This window comes from Scleropages formosus, chromosome 22 (genome assembly GCF_900964775.1).
Source record: "Scleropages formosus chromosome 22, fSclFor1.1, whole genome shotgun sequence".
NCBI classification, from domain to species: domain Eukaryota; kingdom Metazoa; phylum Chordata; class Actinopteri; order Osteoglossiformes; family Osteoglossidae; genus Scleropages; species Scleropages formosus.
Window position 1 is genome coordinate 10,056,598 of NC_041827.1, and position 23,247 is coordinate 10,079,844.

The 23,247-nt window shown below is 42.2% G+C and overlaps 1 protein-coding gene across 3 annotated transcripts; it reads left to right on the forward strand.

Moving 5' to 3' along the window:
- The first annotated feature begins 1,178 nt into the window (after positions 1 to 1,178).
- On the forward strand, positions 1,179 to 23,127 carry aldh1l1 (aldehyde dehydrogenase 1 family, member L1). Of its 3 annotated transcripts, none has more exons than XM_018725996.2 (23): positions 1,179 to 1,227; positions 8,616 to 8,762; positions 8,996 to 9,230; positions 9,397 to 9,562; positions 9,907 to 10,008; positions 11,290 to 11,379; positions 11,917 to 12,054; positions 12,820 to 12,945; positions 13,076 to 13,167; positions 13,501 to 13,648; positions 13,771 to 13,890; positions 14,649 to 14,776; positions 14,920 to 15,070; positions 15,600 to 15,670; positions 15,949 to 16,054; positions 17,449 to 17,536; positions 19,545 to 19,638; positions 19,739 to 19,838; positions 20,012 to 20,110; positions 20,336 to 20,501; positions 20,775 to 20,880; positions 21,294 to 21,493; positions 21,848 to 23,127. In XM_018725996.2, the coding sequence occupies exons 2-23, from the start codon at positions 8,636 to 8,638 to the stop codon at positions 21,901 to 21,903; spliced, it is 2,709 nt and encodes a 902-aa protein (XP_018581512.2). In that variant the 5' UTR covers positions 1,179 to 1,227; positions 8,616 to 8,635; the 3' UTR covers positions 21,904 to 23,127. The 3 variants fall into 3 exon arrangements, with proteins under 3 accessions (XP_018581512.2, XP_018581510.2, XP_018581513.2); XM_018725994.2 differs by lacking the exon at positions 1,179 to 1,227 and adding an exon at positions 7,367 to 7,557; XM_018725997.2 differs by lacking the exon at positions 1,179 to 1,227 and adding an exon at positions 8,132 to 8,182.
- Positions 23,128 to 23,247: the final 120 nt, after the last annotated feature.

Sequence of the window (23,247 nt, forward strand, 5' to 3'; positions counted from 1 at the left end):
TGTGTAATCTGCATCTAGAAAACCAACCCAACAAGTTATATTATGTTGGAATGTGTATACAGCCTTCACATATCTTTATAAATGTTGTGACACAGTTGCAATGCTAAGTAGGTGGTGTTTCATTGCTTACATATTGAAGTTACATTGTAAGATCCAGTTACTCATATTTGGATTTATTGACTTGGTAGACACATTTCTTCAAACGTAACACAAAACAAATAGATACATAAATACAAATACATTTAGCAAGTCATATGTGTGTAAAATGGTGCATGTAAGGATCCAGTGGTTGAAACATATCTACTGTGAATTAGTAGGAGTGGAAAAACCAGAGTGGAGAGGGTGTATTGCAATGGAGAAGGGCCAGATGCTGTGGTGCCCCGTGGCCATGTATGGCCCTCCCTTTTCCCTCCTGCCGGTGACACCGTATCTGCCTAAAGAGGAGAGTGCCTTGGGTCCCTGCTGTCTGTTGGCCTCAAGGAGCCATCCACTTGGGGGGGACTGTTTCTGGGCCAGTCAGGTGTCAGACATGCAGTCTTGACAGCTGTTGATCATCTCATGGGACAGGTGGTCAAAAAGTGTAATCTTGTATTTCACAGAATGTGGAACGAGAGGCAGGTCAGTTCAGATTTCGTGTAGCTACACTCTGGCCGTTGGCTGCTCGTTCTAGGATCAGTGATCTTTCTGTGTGCTGTTATTCTTCATCATCCTCACTCTTTTCCACTTCCTAATTTTTCCACCGCCTCCTTGTTGAGCTAAATGCACGTTTAGGCATTTAGCAGACACTTTTTCCGAGGCAAGAACCGAAATAAAAATGCAAAACAAAAATAAAAAGAAAAGATGCACGTACCCAATTAGTAAATCTCTCTAAATGTGAATACTTTCCCTGTATATGTACACAAACCCTGCGTCACGTTCTGAAGGCCATGAGAAGTGTTTTTCTTTCCCCTGGATGCAGAAGAAGAAATATACATTTTCAAAATGATTAAATAATTTTTCTGTCTCGAGCTGTATTTAAAGGACTTTAAATATAATAAGTGGTTGACAACATATCTGGACAAATGTTGATTTTAGGCCCTATAAAAATAAGCATGCTCCTCAGACTGCTCTTGAATGTGTGCTTACGCTTCCAGCTATGTTTACCAGTTGACTGACACTGCAGGAACAACTTTCATGTTCCGCCACTACTGGTTAAAGAATCGAGACAAAAGAGGACGACACTGAGCAGTAAGGTTTGTGTGTGTGTGTGTGTGTGTGTGTGTGTGTGTGTGTGTGTGTGCGTGCGCCTAGGACTACCAGCGTACTAAACAGAGTAAATACTCTTCTTTACTCTGCTTCTCCAGGCTCTTATAATCCTAGCATGGTGAGAGTACAGAACAAAGAGAAACATAAGGAGTTCTGTAATCATGGGGGAGGAAGAGGGAGATTGAGTTCTTGAGAAGATTGAGTTCCACATGAACCAGTCAATAATCGGACTGTATGGTTGCAGTTTTCCATCCTTTTTTCAGTACAGTTTGCATTTTGTCAGGCTATGCATGTGTTTGTCCATGCATTCATGTTAATGTCATGGTTGGCAAGAAAAGGACATTTGAAGTGATCTGGAAAATGTCAGTGTCTGTTAGTGTTGGATAATATAAACTCTTCTTTGTTTATGTCGATATCTGTTCCATGTTTACTCGGCAAATTGGAAATAGCAAAGACATGCTTAGAATTGGAATACACCGGCTCCTCAACTTAAAAACACAAATGTTGCTAGAAGTTCGTTTGCAGCTTGATTTGTTCATGAATCCACTTTTACCACTAACTCACCATCAATCAAAGCTTAATAATACAGAAATTCCTTGATTTATTCACCAAGTTCTCTATAAACCTTGGATAAAGCTATACTAAATAATACCTGTAAAAGCAATTTCATTGAAATTAACAGAACATCAATTTCAAATCATTTAACAGAAATATCATTTTCACTGTCTCATAATCAATCCCAATGGTTGTCTGATTTACTCTATAAACATGAGAAACATTGTTCAGCTTCTGACCACTTTCAACTTTTTTTTAATTTAAACAATAAATAGGTTAATAATACAAATGTCCATTCATTTTTATTTAGCTACACTGAAAATCTCAGAGCTATAATTAAAAAAGTCTTTGACTTTTGTGTGGCACTGTAAATTCAATGGGTAGCACTGCTGCCTCAGAGTAATTGGGTACTTGGGCAGCTTCCCAGTCTGTGTGGAGCTACTACTGGATGCTCTGGTTTCCACCCAGAGTCTAAAAATGTGTGGATTGATGACTAAATTAAATACTGCATAGTGCGTGGCTTCCCTGTGACTGACTGGACAGTTTATTAACAATAGTGAGTACTTCTACTTTTTTTGTTACCGTTGAGCAACATTAAAATTAAACCTAATTTAAAATGTCTAAAAATAAAAATACCTTTTCTCCACAAACTCGTATCAAAAGCAGATTGTCGCCCATTTCATCCCCAAAATGAGCTGAATAAAGGCAGTCCCACACTCCTAATCTGTTTCTACTCCATCTGAGTATGTTTTACTGTCAACTAATGGCTGGATGTGGAAATGCAGACCGCTTTTGCTCCACAACTGACAAATGTCAGAAAACGAAGAAGTAAAGAAAATACAATTAAGAATAAAGAAAATCACCAGGAAAACTTTTACATCTTCGGAGCTTGAATGTTTGTAGCTCAAGGAGGCGGTGTAATGATTTTAAATGCATTCTTTAGCTTCCCACATGTATCCACATGGTCTCACAAACTCAGCAGCAGACATGATGTCTCACTTGTCGCTCTACCATAAACAGTGGAATGCCTTCTTTATCAGAAATGCTCTTCTAACTCATAAATTACACCAAAATGTGGTTTAGCAAGTGGCATGCATTTTTAAGAAATGCGACCGTTAGTCGGAGCGAGACAGCATAGTTAGTCAGCATGAGAGGTGTGGCAGTTAATGCACTTTTGGTGGGTCTTCAGTAGGGGAGCTGAAAAAGTAAAAGTAACATGAAGCTTAGAGCAAGTGGGGTATGAGGAACAGGTGCTTCAAGCCTTCCAGGAAGAGGGACATTTAATTATAGCAAATGCTTTTTTGCCAGTGTGGCCTGAAAGTCTAAAAATACTCCAGATGCATGCCGGCGACCCTTGTGGATTAGGTGTGGAATACCGGCGGCCAGTCGAAGCCATAGTTTAGAGCTCACTGCAACTGCTGGTGTCCTTTGTGCTTTCAGGGAGCATGAGCAAAATGACCTTCTAAATGCCATGCACCGTTTGGAGATGTTCTGTCTGCTTTACTGGAATCCCAAGTTCTTCTTACAATTCCCATGGAGTAGCAGGTTGTGTAGTGGTTAGAGCTCCTGGCTGCTTTGCGAAAGACCAGTTCAGCTACTGCTCCTGCTGTAGTACCCTTGAGCAAGGTATTCATCTGGAATTGCTCCAGTAAAAATGACCCACCTATATAAATAGCTTAACATTATATAAATAGCTGAATAACGTTATAGAAATAGTGATAAATAGCTTAACATTATAGAGAATTTGGTGAAAAACTTGAAGTAAATGAACAAACAATGAACTGATTAATGGAAGACTTCAGAAATAAAAAAAGATCCTAGTTCAAATGGCTCAAGTCCCATCTGACGTTTTTTCTTCTGCTTATTTTGACATGGCAGCACAAGGTCCTCAGCAACTGAAAGCGTTAACAAAAATACTGTAATTCTGGAGGTGAAATATGTGCTACTTTTTGACACAATAACCCCAAAATATGTCTATTTTAAGCATGAAAAATGCAGCAGAGGTTTTAGCAAAAATGACACAACCTTAAATTCCTTTTTCACACTTCAATTCTGCTCCTAATACATGACCTCAGATTTTACCTAGCATATTTCCAAACTCATTTTTTCAGGCCAAGTTTACTTTGAATTCTGTGAACGATACTTTAGTGCCTCTTGTGTCAGAAGAGAGACCCACTGGCGTGAGGAAGGTTAAGTAAGACCACATGAGTATCGGGGAGCGATGAGCTCCCGCACAGGTGAACGACACCCTCTCCTGGCAGCGACATACCTCTGAGCTTGTATGGAATATGTAAAAGCGTTTCAATGAGATGGTAAGAATGACTAAGCAAATACAATATGTGTTGCTCTATTACTGGCGAAATAAAACCCAACGTGTAAATATTATCCCACACTTCTGGGTTTGATTACTATTCAGCCACTAAATTTATCGAGTCCTTGTGGGCTTTTTCCACTTACTTGAAGGCTTCTGAGTGAGCAAGCAAAATTGTCGTTGGCCTTTGAGCGTGCAGATATAGGATTACAAGTTACAGAGAAACGTGCTTGTACGTATTTTATTGGTTTACCACAGCTATGTTCGGTTTTCTGCAGGCCGGAACTCTGCACTCCTCGCAATACCAAGATGCCCCCTTGTGGTTTACGATAACAGTCATCCAAGTCCATTAGAACTAGAAGACCGAGTTTAGTGTCTCTAAAGATTAACATGCCTGTCAAATAGATAGCTGGTGGATAATATTATAGTGGAATGTACATGTGTCTGAGTGTATGTTGTCTCAAAGGGGATGTCTGAATCTTTAGTTGTTTGTGTCTTATTGTGTCTTATTGTGTCTGGGGTGTGCACTGTACAGTATTTTCATGAGGTTATTTCTGTTGATTACTCATCCTGCCTCATAGCTGCATTCATTTTACGAAGGAGGTGGTCAGTACTTCTTCTATTAAACAAGGGCTAACACAGGCCACAAAGTGAAACTGAGAAATAATGTGTATGTAAAAATGTAAATGCTTTATTTCACTACCGTAGATGAAGGAGATGAAAAGCAGAGCTTCATGCAATATATTTACAAAATGAAGGTTGAAAAACCATTCATAAATTAAAAGCTTTCTTTAAGGAAGGCAAATCGCAGATGAACAGACACGCATTTATGTAAAATATGACTTTTAATTCCTCAGTCTGACTTTCAATGCATAATCATGAGGCTGGAGACTCGCTTATAATATTGTAAAATTGTATCCACTGTTCACTGGGTTCGTACCATGCTGAAGCAAAATGATGTGTATGCAAATACTATTTTACCAAATCACTATATACTGTATACAAAAGTGGATTTAAAGGTGTAAGATTGCTGAGCTCAGACTAAAAAAAAAAAAAATCTTTGATTTCTGACCTCTTTGTCTTTCAGTAGAATATTACAGGAAAACCAGATATGCTAGTGCAACACAGGCAGTGTGCGCGATGTCAATCATTAACCACACAAGAGAAGGAGACCTGTATGGTCAGATCATAAACAGGGCTCATTTAAGTATCTAACTGAGCCGCATTCTGGCACCAGACCCACAGGACAGGGAATATTTCTTTGTGAAGGCCTCAGCTCTTACTATTTTAGGAGAGGAAAACTTCTTGAGAGCAAATATTAAAAGGCAGGCTTTTAAATCAAATGTCATAGCGGTAAAGGCAACAAAGCAAATAGGAATAAATCGGATAGTTGTCTTTCATGCAACAAACTGTGATCTCCGTGCCTTTTGGTTTGGCAGGATTGTCGAGTGGTGCGAAAGGGTGTGTTGCCTTGCAGGGGACAAGGACAAGGCCTTCTGCGATTGCCCTGTCTGTCCTCTTTTTGATCTCTTGCCCTGGGCATAAATCAACAGTGTTATCAGAACTAATGGCACCAGTTATGCTATGACCATGACAAAGCGTTTCATGAAGTTACTGGAAAAATATATCTTCAGCTTTTAAACCTCTCGGGAATAATCTAATTTTATATATATGAAGTTCCAAAGAGCCCTGTGTTTTACACACTCAGGTGAAGAGGAAAATGTGGTATTTTGTCTGAGCACTGTCGCCATTGTATACCTTACTTTTTGGAATCCTTTTTAGAGAATTAGTTAAATAATTAGGTGTCACTACATATCTGAAAGTCATTATATTTAGTTAAATGGTCACCACACATTAATCATTCTTTAGACAGTATTCAATAATTTGTTGTTTGTAATTATTATGTGCATAACAATTTTTTCTCCCATAGATTTTGGGAAAGTAGTAATATGTTAAAAGTATGTATAATGGACTACCACCTGAAGAGTGAGGAAAATTGCTTAAAATTTAAATAGACATCTTCGGACTAAACATGAGACCCCTATTTTATGTTTTGTGTCTTTGTAGCATTTAACACTTTAGTGCTAGGGAGTGAAGATTACATAAAATTAAACCATTACTGACTGGTTACGGAACTGTACCTTTAACAAACATATTTGCAGGTCACTATATAACAGGAGCGCTGCTATAGCGCTGACGAAGGTGTAAGAAAGGAGAGGAAATGACCATTCTACCACATTGAGCTTTGCAGTCCATTACATTTTATGCTGACCTAGCATGAGGTTGTTGCCAGGCCAAGGGCTGCTTGTCACTCTGACTGGGCAGTTGCCAGATGTTTCTCTCAGTCAGCATTTGGGGTTATTACAGACTTTATATTTTACTGGAACAAATCAGGATAATTACTAAAAGGTTCTTGGTGCTATTAACCTTTACTTACCTTTACTAGGCTGACACGTTCGTCCAAGGTGACTAACGACGTTCGACGAGCAGCTCTAAAATGACTTACCCAGTTACGCAGCAGGCTATTCTTGCCGTATCAATTACCCGATCAAGTGGACTACGGCAGGAATGGGATTCAAACCAAAGACCTTCAGATGGCAGGTAACGCCCTAACCGCTACACCACCTGCTGCCCGCAGGTAGCACTTGCAGGACCAAGTTGTACTCGCACTCCACTGTCTGTTCTTCACAGACGGAGCAATACACCGATCATCTCTGTCGCAAGAGCGAATGTGTGTATTTTTCAGCACCTGCAATTTATGAATAAACTATATGAACTTTATGTAGGCCTATGGGTAGTATTTTTTAATTAAATAAGTGTTTTAAATTTAACGGGGTTAAAGAAGGGGGGTGTGGTGGCGCAGCGGGTTTGACCGGGTCCTGCTCTCTGATGGGTGCGGGGTTCGAGTCCCGCTTGGGGTGCCTTGCGATGGACTGGCGTCCCGTCCTGGGTGCGTCCCCTTTTGCCCTGTGTTGCCGGGTAAGGCTCCGGTTCACTGTGTGGTTAAAGAAGTTTTTACTAACAGTACTGAGAGGTGGCCATTTCAGACTTTAAAATACTTTAATGCAAACAAACAGTAGACACGAGTAGGCAGTATACGTAGGCTCAAGAATGAATGTGGAAGATTTCGGTAAGAAGCAGAGCGCTGTGTCTTTAAGAGTCCCCAGAACGAGCCCCAGTTCAAAGTTCACCCCGTTTCCGCTAAACTACCCCCCCCGCTCCCACCCCCACACCCCCCCCCCCCTCCCTCCCAGCTCCACCTGCCTCAGGCTCAGACCAGTTCACCGCGCTCCTCCGCTCTCACCATCACTTATGCAACTACTGGCCTCGGCTTCTGCCAGCTTGGCTTCCCTCACAGCGCCTGGGGATATAAATCCCGTCAGCGCTGCGCGTCTCCTTCCTTGTGCGCCCCGCGGACCGCGCTCACTTGACTTCCACCACCGGCGGTATGCTTCTGTTTTTTTTTTTTATTTTTATTTTTTATTTAATCTGTCTGCAGGTCCTATTTCGCACTCATGAGCTTCTTATTTCTGACGTAGAAATACTTTCCACCACGCTTTTTCAAGTGAGCGTTCAGCCTTGCCTAAGTCGCACTTCACTTGTCGCTCTGCGCTTCTCGCAGACCAGACGTCGGTCGTTGCGATCTGTGTCGCTTCCGTAATTGCGCACCTACGCTTTTGTCTGCCAAATTTTTTTTTTTTTTTCTTCTTTTAATTTTTGTAGAAAATTAATTAATGCATTCTTCAGTGATTCGTCAGTAATTAGACGGACACAACTTACATCTATATATAAAATACACGCACGAAGAAGAAAGATTAACTATTTTACTGACTGATCAACTGTCAGTTTGTACAGTATAGTACATTGTTCTGATTGGTCCAAACTTTGGAGGCGCGGCAGTGTTCTGCAAACTGATTGGTTCGTGCCTGTCATCTCACGGGGGTGTGGTTGACAGTGCGACACATGTAGAACTGACAGTACTCATAGGAAATAGATATGAATGTAAAAGCAGTTGCTGAGAAGCTGCCTTTTCAGTGCCTTGGGAACTTTTTTGTTGCTTATGATACCAAGGTAAACTGCTGCAGTCTGCTGAAACACAAGGATTTTTTTATACCAATATTTTACTGCTACATCATGATTCTACCCTGAAGTCTTGCATTTCAGAGCCAGGATACCTGCAGTATTAGTACAATTACAATGGTCCACTCACTACATTTAATAGCAGAGCTAATTAATTCTTACATGGCAGTCAGATGATCATCAGACTGAAATCCTGCTGAAAATGTAATTATCAAAACCTAAAGCTCAGTTTTCTGCTCCTTTTCAAAGAATTCTGAGTCGGTAAAATACACCAGTAAATGCAGTACAAATACAAGTTGCATTTTACAGGTAGAATTTCAGTACTTTAGATAACTTCTAACATTTTATCACACGAAAAGATGTTTGCATAGAGTTCTGCTGGTAACCTCCATAATGCCTATATGTTTTTTTTTCTTTGCCACAGATCTATGTGAATATCCAAACATGAAGATTGCAGTAATTGGCCAGAGCCTTTTTGGGCAGGAGGTGTACAAAGAGCTACGAAAGGATGGACACGTCATTGTGGGCGTGTTCACGATACCTGACAAGGATGGGAAGGCTGATCCTCTAGGTAAGATGCTGCTCATATTAGCCTGTTTGGAAAATGAACTCTGTTTTGTGGCCGCTTGTCTTACCATCAACACATTTACAAACCTATAGATACATTAAAAGAAACCGAGTTCTTAGCAGTTGACTCTGGACTGTTTTTTTTTCCCCCCCCTGTTGATAGCTGTAGAACAGTGCTTTGCTGGTCCTTCTTTTGTCCCCTTGCCTGTCTTCTCCTATTGCTGACTTCTTTTCTAGCTACGGAGGCTGAGAAGGATGGCGTACCTGTATTCAAGTTCCCCCGCTGGCGTTTAAAGGGAAACAGCATCCCAGAAGTGGTGAAGCAGTACAAGGCAGTAGGGGCTGAGCTCAATGTACTGCCCTTCTGCTCTCAGTTCATTCCCATGGAGATCATTAACTTCCCCCGGCATGGCTCTATCATCTACCACCCTTCCCTGTTGCCTCGGCACCGGGGAGCCTCTGCCATCAACTGGTGAATCTCTTTCTTTTTTTTTTTTTTTTTCCTCCCCCCAAATAAAAAAAAAAAAAATACTTATACTTACTGTAAATACTAATTTAACTTAACCAGGAGAAGGCTGTTTGCAAACAATATTGTTCAGATTAAGCAGGCTTTCTTTTATACGTTTTTGTTAACCCAGGACTCTGATCCATGGTGACAAGAAGGGTGGGTTTACTGTGTTCTGGGCCGATGACGGCCTAGATACTGGGCCCATCCTCCTCCAGAGGGAGTGTGACGTGGAGCCGGACGACACTGTCAACAGCATTTACAACAGGTTCCTCTTCCCTGAGGGTGTGAAAGGCACTGTGAGTCAAAGGCCAAAACAATGTGCCCTACTCATTTGCCCTCTGGTTAATTCTTCCAGCTTTTTCATGAAAATGCCATAGTCATTTTTGCTCTCAAAGTGTCTCATTTTCCAGTATGTATTTTTACAAAGGTGCTGCACAGATATTTATAGAATAAATTCATGCAAGAGGAGCAGCTACAAGTTTTAATAACTAATGCTTTAACAGGCAGTCAGGGGCCCTTTGTCAGAAAAAGTGCTGAGCGCGTGTTGAATTTCCTTGCTGCTGCAGTGATCCTTGCAGTGATTTGACCCAACATTGAACAACAGTCGTTGCACCATAACATGCATATTTGACATTCCTAGGTTGAGGCAGTGAGGCTGATCGAGGTAGGCAAGGCACCAAGGATCACTCAGCCACAGGAGGGTGCTACGTATGAGGGCATTCAGAAGAAGGAGAATGCCAAGGTGGGATTACATTTCACACATTTTCAGAACCACTTGTCCCATACGGGGTCGCGGGGAACCGGAGCCTACCCGGCAACACAGGGCGTAAGGCCGGAGGGGGAGGGGACACACCCAGGACGGGACGCCAGTCTGCCGCAAGGCACCCCAAGCGGGACTCGAACCCCAGACCCACCGGAGAGCAGTGCAGGCTTTCCTGGGAAGAACATTTTTTTGAAAAGCATGCCTTAAATTCTAATTTGTCCTGACTTTTGAGAGATCAGGCACATGTTATAACGGCGAAACATGAGGCTTGCATTTATGTTTATTCATTTAGCAGACACATTTCCCAAAGTGATGTACATCTAATAGAAAATACAACGTGTTCATTGCATTAGCAGAAAGAGAGATGTAGATGCAGACCTGTGATTCTTAAATGCAGTCAGTTTGGTTCACTATTTGGTTAATTTTTTTTTTTTTTTTTTTTTTTTTTTTTTTTTAAAAACTTTCCTTGTAGGAAGTCCCTTTCTGTTCTACACAATGACAGGGAGTCAAATACGGAATGGTGTGAAATTTGCCAAATATAGTATTTTTTATTTTAATAATTAGTCATTTCACATCGACTAAGGCCCCTGGTTACTTACCCCAATCCATAAGTAGTGCAGCCAACTGTCATCTGAGACTGTAGATTGGCATTTATATTCAATTTTAAATGCAGATAAATTCACATTTATATTTTGACCAACTTAATGTATAAAATAATATTTACTGTTTTTTTTCTAGTTCATCTGGTAAGTAAGGGGTGGAATTACTGTTGTTCTGTTATGCACTGAGGACAGTACTGGGTAGAGTTGGTTCAGCTCCTCAAATCAGGGCATGGATTTTATAGTTCACTGGCCTTCTGTGGTCTTTGTGCCTCTGCCACTTAACAGCAAGCAAAAAACCCCTTTTGTGGAATGTGAAAACAGTGAAAGTTCCACAATAAACAACTGTTCCTTTTATGATTTGGGGAGATGTGCGTTTGCTACTGGGATAAGCAATGACTTTCTTTCAGTCCAGTTTTAGTGTTTTTTTAGTAGAATTTTGTATGGGCTGTAATTTGCAAAGTGCTGTGTGTATATAACATATATATATATATATATATATATATATATATATATATAGTAATATGTTAATTGTAAATGGGATGTACACTTTGTGTTGTTTTGACAGGTTGGATAAATTATACTGTCTGTGTCAAGGGATATAAATGAATGGAATGAAATGAAAGTTGCAGAATTTAAAGTCCTGAATGTTTATGTGCAGATCGACTGGAACCAGTCTGCAGAAGCTCTGCACAACTGGATCAGGGGAAACGACAAAGTGCCTGGAGCCTGGGCTGAGGTGGATGGGCAGGTCTGTACACGGCCTCTGAATACACTGTAACATACAGCCTTTGTACTCGGCCTCTGGGATATGTTCATTTTCCTCGGTACTGGATCACTTCTTTCAGCTCACATTCCTGCAACTTCTTATTCCATCATGTAGAGTATCCATTGTCCCCGAGGAGAGAATCTGGCAGAAAACATTCTCTAAACACAGTCTCAGAGGCCGCCTTCTTGAAATTAATGGTTTCTGTCACGCTCATAATGCTAAGTACTAATTTACCTCAACTTGTGGTTTCAGGACACATAACATTGTATATCTTTACTTTTGCTAGCTAGTATACAGACTCAGATGTATTTTGTGTATGGTGCATCCAGCATTTAAAATGCCATTTTTTAAATTAATTTATATTTACATTTTTCATCTAATATAAATTAAACTAAAATTCTAGTTTTTTTTTTTTTTTTTTTTTTTTTTTTTTTTTTTCTTCCATCTGGAAGGTGAAGAGAGTGTGTTGGGAACTCTGCTACTGTGAAGAAACACACACCTCTTTGTGTCTCTCTGCAGAAACTGACATTCTATGGCTCCACGCTGGTGGATAACGACACGCCTGCCAGCGGGCAGTCTTTGGAGATCCCAGGCGCATGCCGCCCTGGTCTGGTCACCAAGCAAGGTCTATTGCTGTTTGGCAATGACGGCAAGATGGTACGATGTGAATAAACACCAAAAGACCTATTGTGCAGTAGCAAGGCAAAGGAATTAAAAATTCAACAGTCAGTCAGTTGGTTTCTGTCTGCTTGTCCTGGTGAAGACTGCCATAGATTCTTCTTTAGCATTCCTTTTTCAACAGGCCATCAGAGATTCCATTGGTGTAACTTTTGAGCATCCTCAGCACACTGAAAAAAGGTCTTTGTGTCAGGTTATGTAACTGGCCCATGGTGCTTTTAACAAGAGAAAAGAGAGAGGGGTTCAGTCGATTTCGAGTGACTAATGACAATGAGAGGGGTTCCTTGCTCTCTCCCTGTCTCTCTTGCTTTTTCTAATAGCCATATGTGAGGCAGGCAGGCAGGCAGGCAGTAGAATGCTAATGTGGCACTGCGTGGAATTTCACTGTGCTTTCCTTCCAAGAAGTCCCTGCTGAGTTCCTGGTAATCGCAGAAATCCGTCGAAGTAAAGTGATGTGTTTCACTGTGGTGTAGCGTAGCTCAGATTCTCAACGGTAATTACTGGACGGTCATTCTTTTACTGTGACCGCAACAGAAAAAATGTCCGTCATACAGGTTTCTGAACCAGTACAGTTCTATATGGTGTACCCCATGTGAATGTTGTAGTTTTAGCCCTCCTAATCCTAATATGCTAAACGTTTAAAAACTGATTTAAGAAGCTTGTTCAACCTCAGAATATGTGATCTGGAAGCACTCTCCATAAACGCATGTGCATCTGTTTGTTTTCAATGTGGACGACGTGCAGCTGCTGGTAAAGAACCTGCAGTTTGAAGATGGGAAGATGATCCCGGCCGCGCAGTACTTCCGCACCGGAGACAGCACAGCAGTTGAGCTCACCGAAGAGGAGAAGGTTTTTGCTGCAGAAATGCGGGTATTGTGCCATCGTTTGTGCAACAATATTGCAGCTGCCTTGTAAATCGTGACTATCTCGGATATGTGCAAAAAGTGTACTACAGTAAGTATTTGAATGGCATCCTCAGTATTTTGTGTGGGATGTGCAGGTTGTGTGGAAAAGCATCCTTTCAAATGTGCCCGAGATTGAGGACTCCACTGACTTCTTCAAGTGTGGGGCAGCCTCTATGGACGTGGTCAGGTAAACACTACCGTGGCAAATGTGCCTGATGCAAATGAAGATCATGATCGATGTGTAACTTAAGCAGTGCTTTGACCCTATCCAATGTAGAGGATAATGGAGTCCAAGGGCCTTTTTGCAGCATTCATCAACTGCGAGAGGGTGGAACAGTTTGGAGATCAGCTAGAGCCAGAAAAGTTTAAGGTGCAGGAAGGGTCAGACTTCAGTTTTAGTTGGATTAAGTGCTCTGAAGAGGAATAGGCTTAGTTGTGCTCCTGTGAATTTTTTTTTCTTCCTTTAGCCTTTCTTTGTTTACTCATGTCTACATTTTTTTTTTTTCTCTTTTGGGAACAGGCTGGTGGAGGAGGTGAAGCTGAGAGCCAACCAACTCCAGCTTCAGAATGAGGATGTCTACATGGCCACCACCTTCCAGGAATTTGTACAGATGTGCGTCAGGAAACTCCGTGGCGAGGATGGTGAAGACGAGCTGGTGGTTGATTACGTAAGTTTGGCTTTCGATAAAGCTTGATTCATCACTGCAGACCTTGTGTAGCCAAGGCTGTAGTGGCCATCAGAGGCAGAAATGTTTTCATATCTTGCCTTCTTTTGTACTGTGTTCAACAGGTGGAGAAGAATGTGAACAACATGAGCATTCGCATGCCCCACCAGCTCTTCATCAATGGCCAATTTACAGATGCAGAAGGGGGCAATACCTACCAGACCATCAACCCCACTGATGGCAAGGTGAGAAGGGAGGCGGTTGGAGGAAAAACTTATTTCATACATTATTTTGTAAACTGAATTTCAGTAGAAAATGTAGTAACTACTCACTCACAATCAGTAACCATTTATCCTAATGCAGAGTCGTGGCAGTCCAGAGCCCATCCCAGAAACATAGGGCACTTGGCTAGATAGGATGTACCCTGGACAGGATACTCATTCAATCACACATTCTCATATTACAGGAAATTTGGAGTGATCATTTCACCTGAAATGCACATCTTTGAACTGCGGGAGGAAACCACTGTCACTTCCAACTGTGTCACCATTCTGCCCAAAGTAATAATTTTATAAAATGAAAGCTTATTTTAAGCGAACTCAATGACAAGGTGGCGCAGCAGGTAGCATTGTTACCTCACAGGGCTTGTGCTGTTTAGGCATAGGTCTAAATGCAGATCAGTCTGTGTGGAGTCTGCATGTTCTCCCTGTGTCTGTGTGGGTTTACTATGGGATCTCGTACCCTTGACTAGCTTTGTGAACTCCAGACCACCACAACCCTCACTTTGACAAGCTGTTACCGATAGTGTGCGTGAGTGATTTTAAACAAACCAAGTTTAGGAGTAACTTTCACATGCAGTATTTAGTTATGGAGACATACCTTCACTCCAAAGAAAATGGTTTCACAAGCTAATATAGCAGTATTACTTTTGTGTGTGTGTGTGTGTGTGTGTGTGTGTGTGTGTGTGTGTGTTCACAGTACTGTGACACCTCTTCCTCCCCAGCCAATCTGCGAGGTGTCCCTCGCCCAGGTTGCTGATGTGGATTGTGCTGTGGCAGCAGCCAAGGCGGCCTTTGAGGAGGGGGAATGGGGCAAAATGAACCCCAGAGAACGAGGCAGACTCATGTACAGGTCAGTATGAAAAGTTTCAGCAATAACATATACTACTTATTTGGTTTTACTGATGTGTCCATTGGATATGTTGATGGCTGTGTGATTGCTGTGTCTTTGTTCAGCTCAGGGATGACAAGTTTGTGTCTCTTTTCTTTGCACAGGTTAGCTGACCTCATGGAAGAGCACCAGGAGGAACTGGCCACTATTGAGGCCATTGACTCGGGGGCTGTGTACACACTAGCGCTGAAAACGCATGTGGGCATGTCCATTCAGACCTTCCGCTATTTTGCTGGCTGGTGTGACAAGATCCAGGTGAGATTTTGTCCTGCTCTCAGTGTCTGGTCATTGTGTGCCATCCCTTGTTGCAGCAAATAAATGATACATGCAGTGGAATGGTAGAGAGTTGATGCTCGTTTCGGGGGTGTGGTGGCGCAGTGGGTTTGGCCGGGGCCTACTCTGTGGTGGGTCTGGGGTTCAAGTCGTGCTTGGGGTGCCTTGCAATGGACTGGCGTCCTGTCCTGGGTGTGTCCCCTCCAGCCTTCTGCCCTGTGTTGCCGGGTTAGGCTCTGGTTTGCTGCGACCCCACTTGGGACAAATGGTTGTAGACTGTGTGTGTGTGTGTGTGTGTGTGTGTGTGTGTGTGTTGCTCGCTTCCTAAAAATGTGGAGCAGAACCACAGAAATTCTTTAGATCCTAGAAAAAATTATTTATTTTTGTGAACATTGTATGTGTAATATTTAAGTTATGGTTTCTTTCTTTCTAAAGTGCAATGCTCAGTACTTTTGGTAAAGTAATTTGCTTGACATCAGCTGTTCTGATTCTTTATCCCCTGCTCACCTAGGGCAGCACCATCCCCATCAACCAGTCTCGGCCCAACCGAAACCTGACATTCACCCGGAGAGAGCCAGTAGGGTGAGTCATTCAAGAGCAACACATGTCAATAGCAGTTAACAAATTTGGCATCTCAACAAATCAGATCTCACAGATGAATCATTGAATTCTGTTTCTCAAATGAACAGAACTGGCCAGAAGAAACTGGCCTCATTTATATAGTTTGGGTAAAATAGTCTTGCATTTGGACCTGAAAATAGTATGACAAGTAATTGCTTGAGGATAGGATCACATCTGAAGTGTTCCATTGGGTTTCCATTAAAAAAGAACCTATGCAAACAAGCTGGTGTGGTTTTCAGGGTTTGTGCTATTGTGATCCCATGGAACTACCCCCTCATGATGTTGGCTTGGAAGACAGCTGCTTGTCTTGCTGCGGGGAACACCGTGGTTGTCAAACCTGCCCAAGTGAGTTCGCTGTGCATACACCGCTGTCCCGGAGCAACAGTGGCTGAAAAACGGTAAAATGGGGTGTTTCATTGTTGGTCAGCCCTCAGATTTATTTGCAGATGAGAAACTGGTGTTACATGGATCGCAATGATAGTATGCTGAAAGTTAAATGCACCGGAAGAGGAATGTTGAAAATTAGCCGGTGCAGGCTTGCCACATGCATGATCTGACGTAGTCTATGTGGCAGTTTAATTTCGGTGTGTGATGCTTCTTAAGTGCCAACCTGAAAGTGTCATCGTGAAGCTGTTGTTCTGCACACTTAATCAGACTTTCAGCATCGCTTCCAGTTGCTGTATGAAGGCAAGCAGAATAATTTAAAATGATGTAATATGGTAATCTAAAAAGAGACTGGCCCATTGATAGCACCACCTGGAGATGTGACTTCTGGATACCAAAAGAGTTCTGAACATGTAAGACGCATAAGCACGCTGTGGTTTTACAGAAAAATCGGCTAGGGGAGGATATGTTCGGTACACGTACTACAGCACGCTAGCGAATATAGGCTTGCAATGTTACTCCTTTGAGTGTCTTTCCACAAAAGTGGTCTTGACAGGAACCCGGTGTTTTCTCCTATGCTTCAGCTCCTGCAGAGAGTCATAATAGAGATGCTGTGTGTCCTCAGCCAAGGACAGTGCAAGCCTGCCGTGCCTCCACGCCCCCCAGTGCAGTACAGTGCTGTTAAATGTAACACAGCTCTGCTGCCAGTTCAGCTCCCATGACAGAATATGAAATAATGTTGGTGTTAAGGAGACGGATTATCTTCTGTAGCTGAATTACCTGTACGTGTGAAGTGGCAGTGGCTGGAGCGTAGAGCTTACAGTGTGTGTTTCTGAACCCATTTCTTAAATGTACGTTAGAATGAGCACTGAGTCCTCTTCCCTGCCATTCCTTAAGGAGAGATTTTACATTGGAGTTTTGAAGGCCCACAGGTTGACCACCTGTGTTTAAACTGGCATGAAACAAGTACTCTGGTGGTAATATTTAAAATGATGCAGAAATGTTTGTTAAATATTTAACAAATTGAGTAAACTGTAGACCAGTTTAGATTTATACAAGGCTTATAATCGTTTCCTGCAGTGGTCAGTCCCATTAAAAGAGTGTAACTTTGGCTCCATCGTAATAATTTGTAGCTGCTCTGCTCTGCACTGACACATTTACATGCCGTTTTGCTTTTCATGTGTTGTGTGCTCCTTGTAATGTGCAGCTTGCCAAGCAGAAACAGTATTCATTGTGTTTTTACCTTCCAGGCCCCTTGTTTAAAGCTCGTTGCATGTTATCTCAAATAGAAACTGGTTAAGTTTCAGGGCTGCTGCCCTGCCACAGACTCCTGCCACCTCTCTGTCCTCTTCCAGGTGACACCTCTGACAGCGCTGAAGTTCGCAGAGCTGACAGCAAAGGCAGGTTTCCCCAGGGGTGTGGTGAACATCCTCCCTGGGTCAGGTGGGACGCCGCTCTCTCTGCACACAGTATGAATAATACAGTATGAATTCCAGAGTGTGTGTGTGCGTGCGTGCGTGCGTGCGTGCGTGCCCCATGTGCATTTTCCCTTACTTCTCACAGTGGCGTTTTCTTTCCCAAAAAAAATTAGGAAAAGTAAAGAGTAAAATGGAAGTTTTCAGTGTAGTAAAGGAACTGATACAGTTTCAGTTTTCAAGGACCAGTGGGTTCAGAAGGTTTCCAAAGTGAATACAGAGGTGCTACGAGCTACTGAACAGAATTTTAATCTTCGACATCTTGTGTAGGTAAAAGGGTCTGGAATCCTGGTTCTCAACTTTTTATTGTCCCGTCGACCTAAACTTGATCCAAGCTGCAGTTGGCAACCAGTGAATGGATTTTAGTACAAAATCATATGCTAGGAAGAGAAGTTAAGATTTTGTTTGCACTCCTTTTATGTGATATATATACATACAGTATTTTTTTGCATGTACTAAGTGGAGAATTTTTACCTTCACAGTCTTCCTTGATGAAGACAAATCATTCCTGAAAACCCTTTCTAAGGTGAATTCTCATAACTCCAAGGTATAATTACCATTAGAATCAGAATCAGAACGAGCTTTATTGCCAAGTATGTTCACACATACAAGGAATTTGTCTTGGTGACAGAAACTTCCACAGCACAGACAGAATGACAGTGACAAGACAGATGAGAAGATAGAATATGTGAATGAAGGATAAAAAATATATAAAAAGTAACCAATATACAAAAATAGTCACTAGACATTATATGTATGTACAGGTATGGTCTATACAAATGCAAGGGAGTATGAGTAAGAGATATGATGTGATAAGTAGATATAATTATAAATAGTGTTGTGATTGCACTGGTTTACTCTCTAGGGGGGATTTAGCTGTTCATGAGGTAGATGGCCTGAGGAAAGAAACTTTTCTTGTGCCTGGCTGTCCTGGTGCTCAGTGCTCTGTAGCGCCGGCCAGATGGCAAGGGTTCGAAGAGGAAGTGGCCTGGATGTGAGGGGTCTAGAATGATTTTGCTAGCCCCTTTACTGACTCTGGACGAGTACGGTTCTTGGAGAGCTGGGGGGGGGGGGGGTGTGCAAATGATTCTTCCATTAGTTTCAAGCATAAAAAATTTTTATGCATTCCTGATCTCCAAAACTCATTTATTCTAAAATATCACCAAATCCCATTAAAACGGACACAGTTATTTCAAGTTAACATTGGTGACCATAACACAACATTACAAGGCAGTTTCCCATCATTAGTCACTTTATAATTCTTGATGGCTGACTACCTGCATTCCTTCAGCTCTTTTCAAGCTACTACATACACTTAACAAATGATCACAAATGGAAAATGGGCACATATGATACTCAGTGATTATGAATTTAACCTTTTAATGTAAGAAAACTAGCTGAGAACAGTAAGGTAAAAGAAGTCAATAAAAACAAGCTAAGATGGTATCTCACAGCACCTGAGCTGAGCGATCCATTGTTGGTTCAATCCCTGCTTAGTCTTTGTGGAGTGTAGACGTCCTCCTCGTGTTCACTTGGGTTTCCTTCAGGAGTCAAATGTCACGTTCTGCAAGTGTATTGGTGACTTTACATTGCTGTGTGTGTGCGTGTGTGTGTGTCACATTGCTCTGCTGTAAAAATTGGTTAATTACTGTAGGAGTTTAATGTAGTCTATGGCATTATGGGTCACCTTGGATAAAGGTATCAGCTGGATACTAGTTAATAGTCGGTGTAAGTAGCTTTGGAGAAAAGTGCCTGCTCAGTGAATACAGTAAATGTGGAAATATGATGCCACTCAGCTGTCAGTTTGGAAGCATGCAAAATTCAGTTGGGTCCTCCAAAATGTGAAGAAATGCCTCATAAGCTGAAGTAGGGGTATTAAATGAAACTCCTTGTAAAATCAAATTGTAACTTGTAACTCAGATGGGCATATTTCAAGGTATGACCATATTTGCTTCTTTTCTCCTTCTACCTCCTAGGGTCCTCGGTAGGCCAGCGTCTGTCCGACCACCCTGACGTGCGCAAGCTGGGCTTCACTGGCTCCACGCAGATCGGCAAGCAGATCATGAAGAGGTAAGAAGTTTATCGCCCTGGTCTGGCCAATGATCTTTGGCTCCAATTGTGACTGTGAATTAGAGGTTACATTCTGTCTTTTTGACCTTACCCCTAACAGCTGTGCTGTCAGCAATGTGAAGAAGGTCTCCTTGGAGCTTGGGGGCAAATCCCCACTCATCATTTTCAGCGACTGTGACATGGACAAGGCTGTGCGGATGGTAGGTTCTTTGTGGCCAGTTATCCTCCAACCATGGCCCTCTTTTCTCACGCTGTAAGTTGCATGTTTAGACAGTGAGTAGAGTAAGAATGCCCTGACGGTAGTATAGGCTGTTTTTGGGACAGTCGGTCATAACGAGTGCTAACATCTGGGACCGACCCTCTGTGTCTCTAGGGCATGAGCTCTGTCTTCTTCAACAAGGGTGAGAACTGCATTGCTGCTGGAAGGCTCTTTGTGGAGGAGTCCATCCATGACCAGTTTGTCCACCGGGTGGTGCGTGTCTCATATCATCTCTGTTGCCACTCTTAATCATAGATATTCCTGTCTGTGGAAACGAGAAGATTCCAGTTGTGTAATGAAACGAAAAAGAGAAAAAGTCAGAAATGACTAATCTGTGTTGTGTTCTGTATTAACGGTGAGCACTGCAGAGAAATGAGTACTTTGAGCTGCTTGACCAAATACTTTTATTCATTGGCATGGTTTGGTCTGCTCCTGCAGGTGGAGGAAGTGAAAAAGATGAAAATCGGGGACCCGCTGGACCGGTCCACGGACCATGGGCCACAGAACCACAAAGCCCACCTGGACAAGCTGGTGCAGTACTGTGAGACAGGGGTGAAAGAGGGCGCCAGGCTGCTGTACGGAGGCAAACAGGTGGACCGGCCAGGTTAGAGGAACACGGTGTGCTTAGACTCTGCAGGTGTATGACTTATAAATGCAAGGTTTCTCTGTCCAGCACGTATTTCCTCTGTCCTCTGGATTTGCATATGAGTCAGCTGTCTGAGTGATACGTTTTCCGTAAGGACTATGTGAAAGTCAGTTAAGATCACTCCCGGTAAGGAAAGCTGATCACAGCAGTTTGTGTGTACTTTTATTCATCCTTGCTCAGCATCCCAAGTGTTTTCTGTATTAACATCTTGCCTCTCCTTCTCCTCCTCAGGTTTCTTCTTCGAACCGGCTGTGTTCACAGATGTGCAAGACAACATGTACGTTGCCCAGGAAGAGTCCTTCGGCCCTGTCATGATCATCTCCAAGTTCAAGGACAGGTAATTGCCGAGGGTAGGCCGTCTAGAAAGTGGCAGGATGTGGGACAGTTGCTCCTTCTCCGTCAGACTTGTCTGCAATATAAATACACACTCACAGTACATCCACCATGTGTTTTAGAAAACATCAACCATCATCTTCAAAAGCAGTGAACTCTTCACTTCAGGAATTTATTTTTTACAATTACTCATGTAAAAATTTAAAGCAGCCAAATTGTTTTTGGGGAAGCAAGTAGTTTTGTTGAAAGAAATTAATGCAATAATATCAAAGTTCAAAAATGTATATTCCAAAACAGATTGCTTTAATTGTTATGTACATATTTAGGTAAAGTACTACTGTGTGTGTACATATAGAAGACTGCAGTTACAAGTGAGAAACCATTGCTAAAGCGACTCTGCCTGTCTGACCATGCCAGTGATGTGGATGGCGTGCTCAAGAGAGCAAACGATACAGAGTATGGCCTGGCGTCCGGTGTGTTTACGCGTGACATCAGCAAGGCTCTGTACGTGAGCGAGAGACTCGAGGCGGGCACCGTTTTCATCAACACTTACAACAAGACGGATGTAGCTGCTCCCTTCGGGGGCTTCAAGCAGTCGGGCTTCGGCAAGGACCTGGGTGAGTCTACAACATGACCACAGGCTTCACATCATGGGCACTTAAAACTGCTTGCTGTGAAATATACTTGACTCAAAGAGCTTTAGTCAATATTCAGTTGCAAGATTTGGTTACATAATAGTGCCAAAACTGTATGAACTGGTTACTTGTAGAAGTGCTGTATGATCCAAATTCTGATTCTGTTCTGTAAATGGAAATCAGTCTGTTTCACATTTTGATGACCCTGAACTTACCTTTAAACACTACCTTACATGTTCATTCATTTTAGTCCTTGCAGTTTGTTCCTGGGATGGTTTACATGTTGGAGTCCCTGTTTTCTTGCCATGACCTTGTTTTGTGTGCTTGTTCCACTAGGGGAGGAGGCTCTTAATGAGTACCTGAAGACTAAAACTGTGACCATTGAGTACTGAGTCCACCTCACACAGACACATCGTGTCCTCCCATCTCCAGGAGATAGTATGGGATGTTAAACTGTGAAAAATGGAAGCTCAGTTTTTTTTATAGTTGTACTTGTGGCTTTTTCTGCATGCAAAATGTTTGTAGATTTAATTATCCTTTGACTATCAAAATGAAACTGCTTCTATCACACATGTACACTGGTGCTGCAGGTAACAACTTATGAGATATCAGTTTTGTTTTTTCCTTTGCACTCAAAGAACAAAACCACTTAATCCACGTACACTCTTTTTTTTCTTTCTGAGTGACATCTTAATTTCTTAATGTAGCGTAAAATTGCGAAAGACTTCGACAGCTTAACTATCAGATGACTGTATGACACTGGAAAAGGTTCAGATAAAGGACATTCATCCACCTAAGTGTTTGTTTCTTGGAGAAATTTTATTCACAAACACATTTTTAACTCAAGCAGATCACTTTAATTACAAATGACAAGTATCACAGGAATGCTGGAAAGATCAAATTTCAGATGCTTATGTTCGCCCAATATAGGGAAGACTATTTGAATGTGTTACTTTTCTTTAGTGTGAAGTCTGAAGTCTAAATTGCTCTGACACAAATGTTTTTTTTCCTCACATTTCACAATAATTTCAATTGCATAGTATATTTATATATAGCCTTACTTTAATCTTTTGCGGTTCTACGTCTTAATTTTTTATTTGTGTATCGTTAAAGAGCAAAAAATATACTACAGAATACTTAAAGAATAGCACTGACAGTGGTAGCATTAAAAAGACTTTATTGACTTTCTTCCACAACATAAGTGTTCTATTTCCCTGTAACAGCTGCATGTCCCCTATGTCAGAATTACTCCTGTCACTCACTCTATGTAGTCACTGCTTCTTCTCACCTCCCAGTTCCTCTGGATTCAAAAGCTTCAGCAAGTGCATTTCAGTCCTGTGCCATCTTCCTTCTGTATCTCACATTATGAGGTCCTTTCACACAAACCTAGAGTGAACAAAATTGACTGTAATGCTGTAAAATATGGGATGTTTCCTAGAGGGTGTTCCTGCTGTAAACCGTGATAGATATTGAACGTTCTTGTGGTGGCTGCTTTCAAGGATGAGACTCTTACCCCTTAATTCAGAGATTAGGTCAGGCTGAGCAAATTGTAAGGGGATGCAGTGGTGCAGCGGGTTTGGCCAGGGCCTGCTCTGTGGTGGGTCTGGGGTTCGAGTCCTGTAGGTGTGCCTTGCAATGGACTGGCGTCCCCACCGGGTGTCCCCTCCCCCCTCCAGCCTTGCGCCCTGTGTTGCCGGGTTAGGCTCCAGTTCACCGTGACCCTGCTTGGGATAAAG

What these genes read in the sequence shown, in the direction of transcription:
- aldh1l1 (XM_018725996.2), top strand. Translation starts at nt 8,636, where the DNA reads ATGAAGATTGCAGTAATTGGCCAGAGCCTTTTTGGGCAGGAGGTGTAC. An exon ending in AGAAGAAGGAGAATGCCAAG is followed by an intron (nt 10,009 to 11,289) that starts GTGGGATTACAT and finishes GTTTATGTGCAG; the next exon opens with ATCGACTGGAACCAGTCTGC. An exon ending in GGGCTGAGGTGGATGGGCAG is followed by an intron (nt 11,380 to 11,916) that starts GTCTGTACACGG and finishes GTCTCTCTGCAG; the next exon opens with AAACTGACATTCTATGGCTC.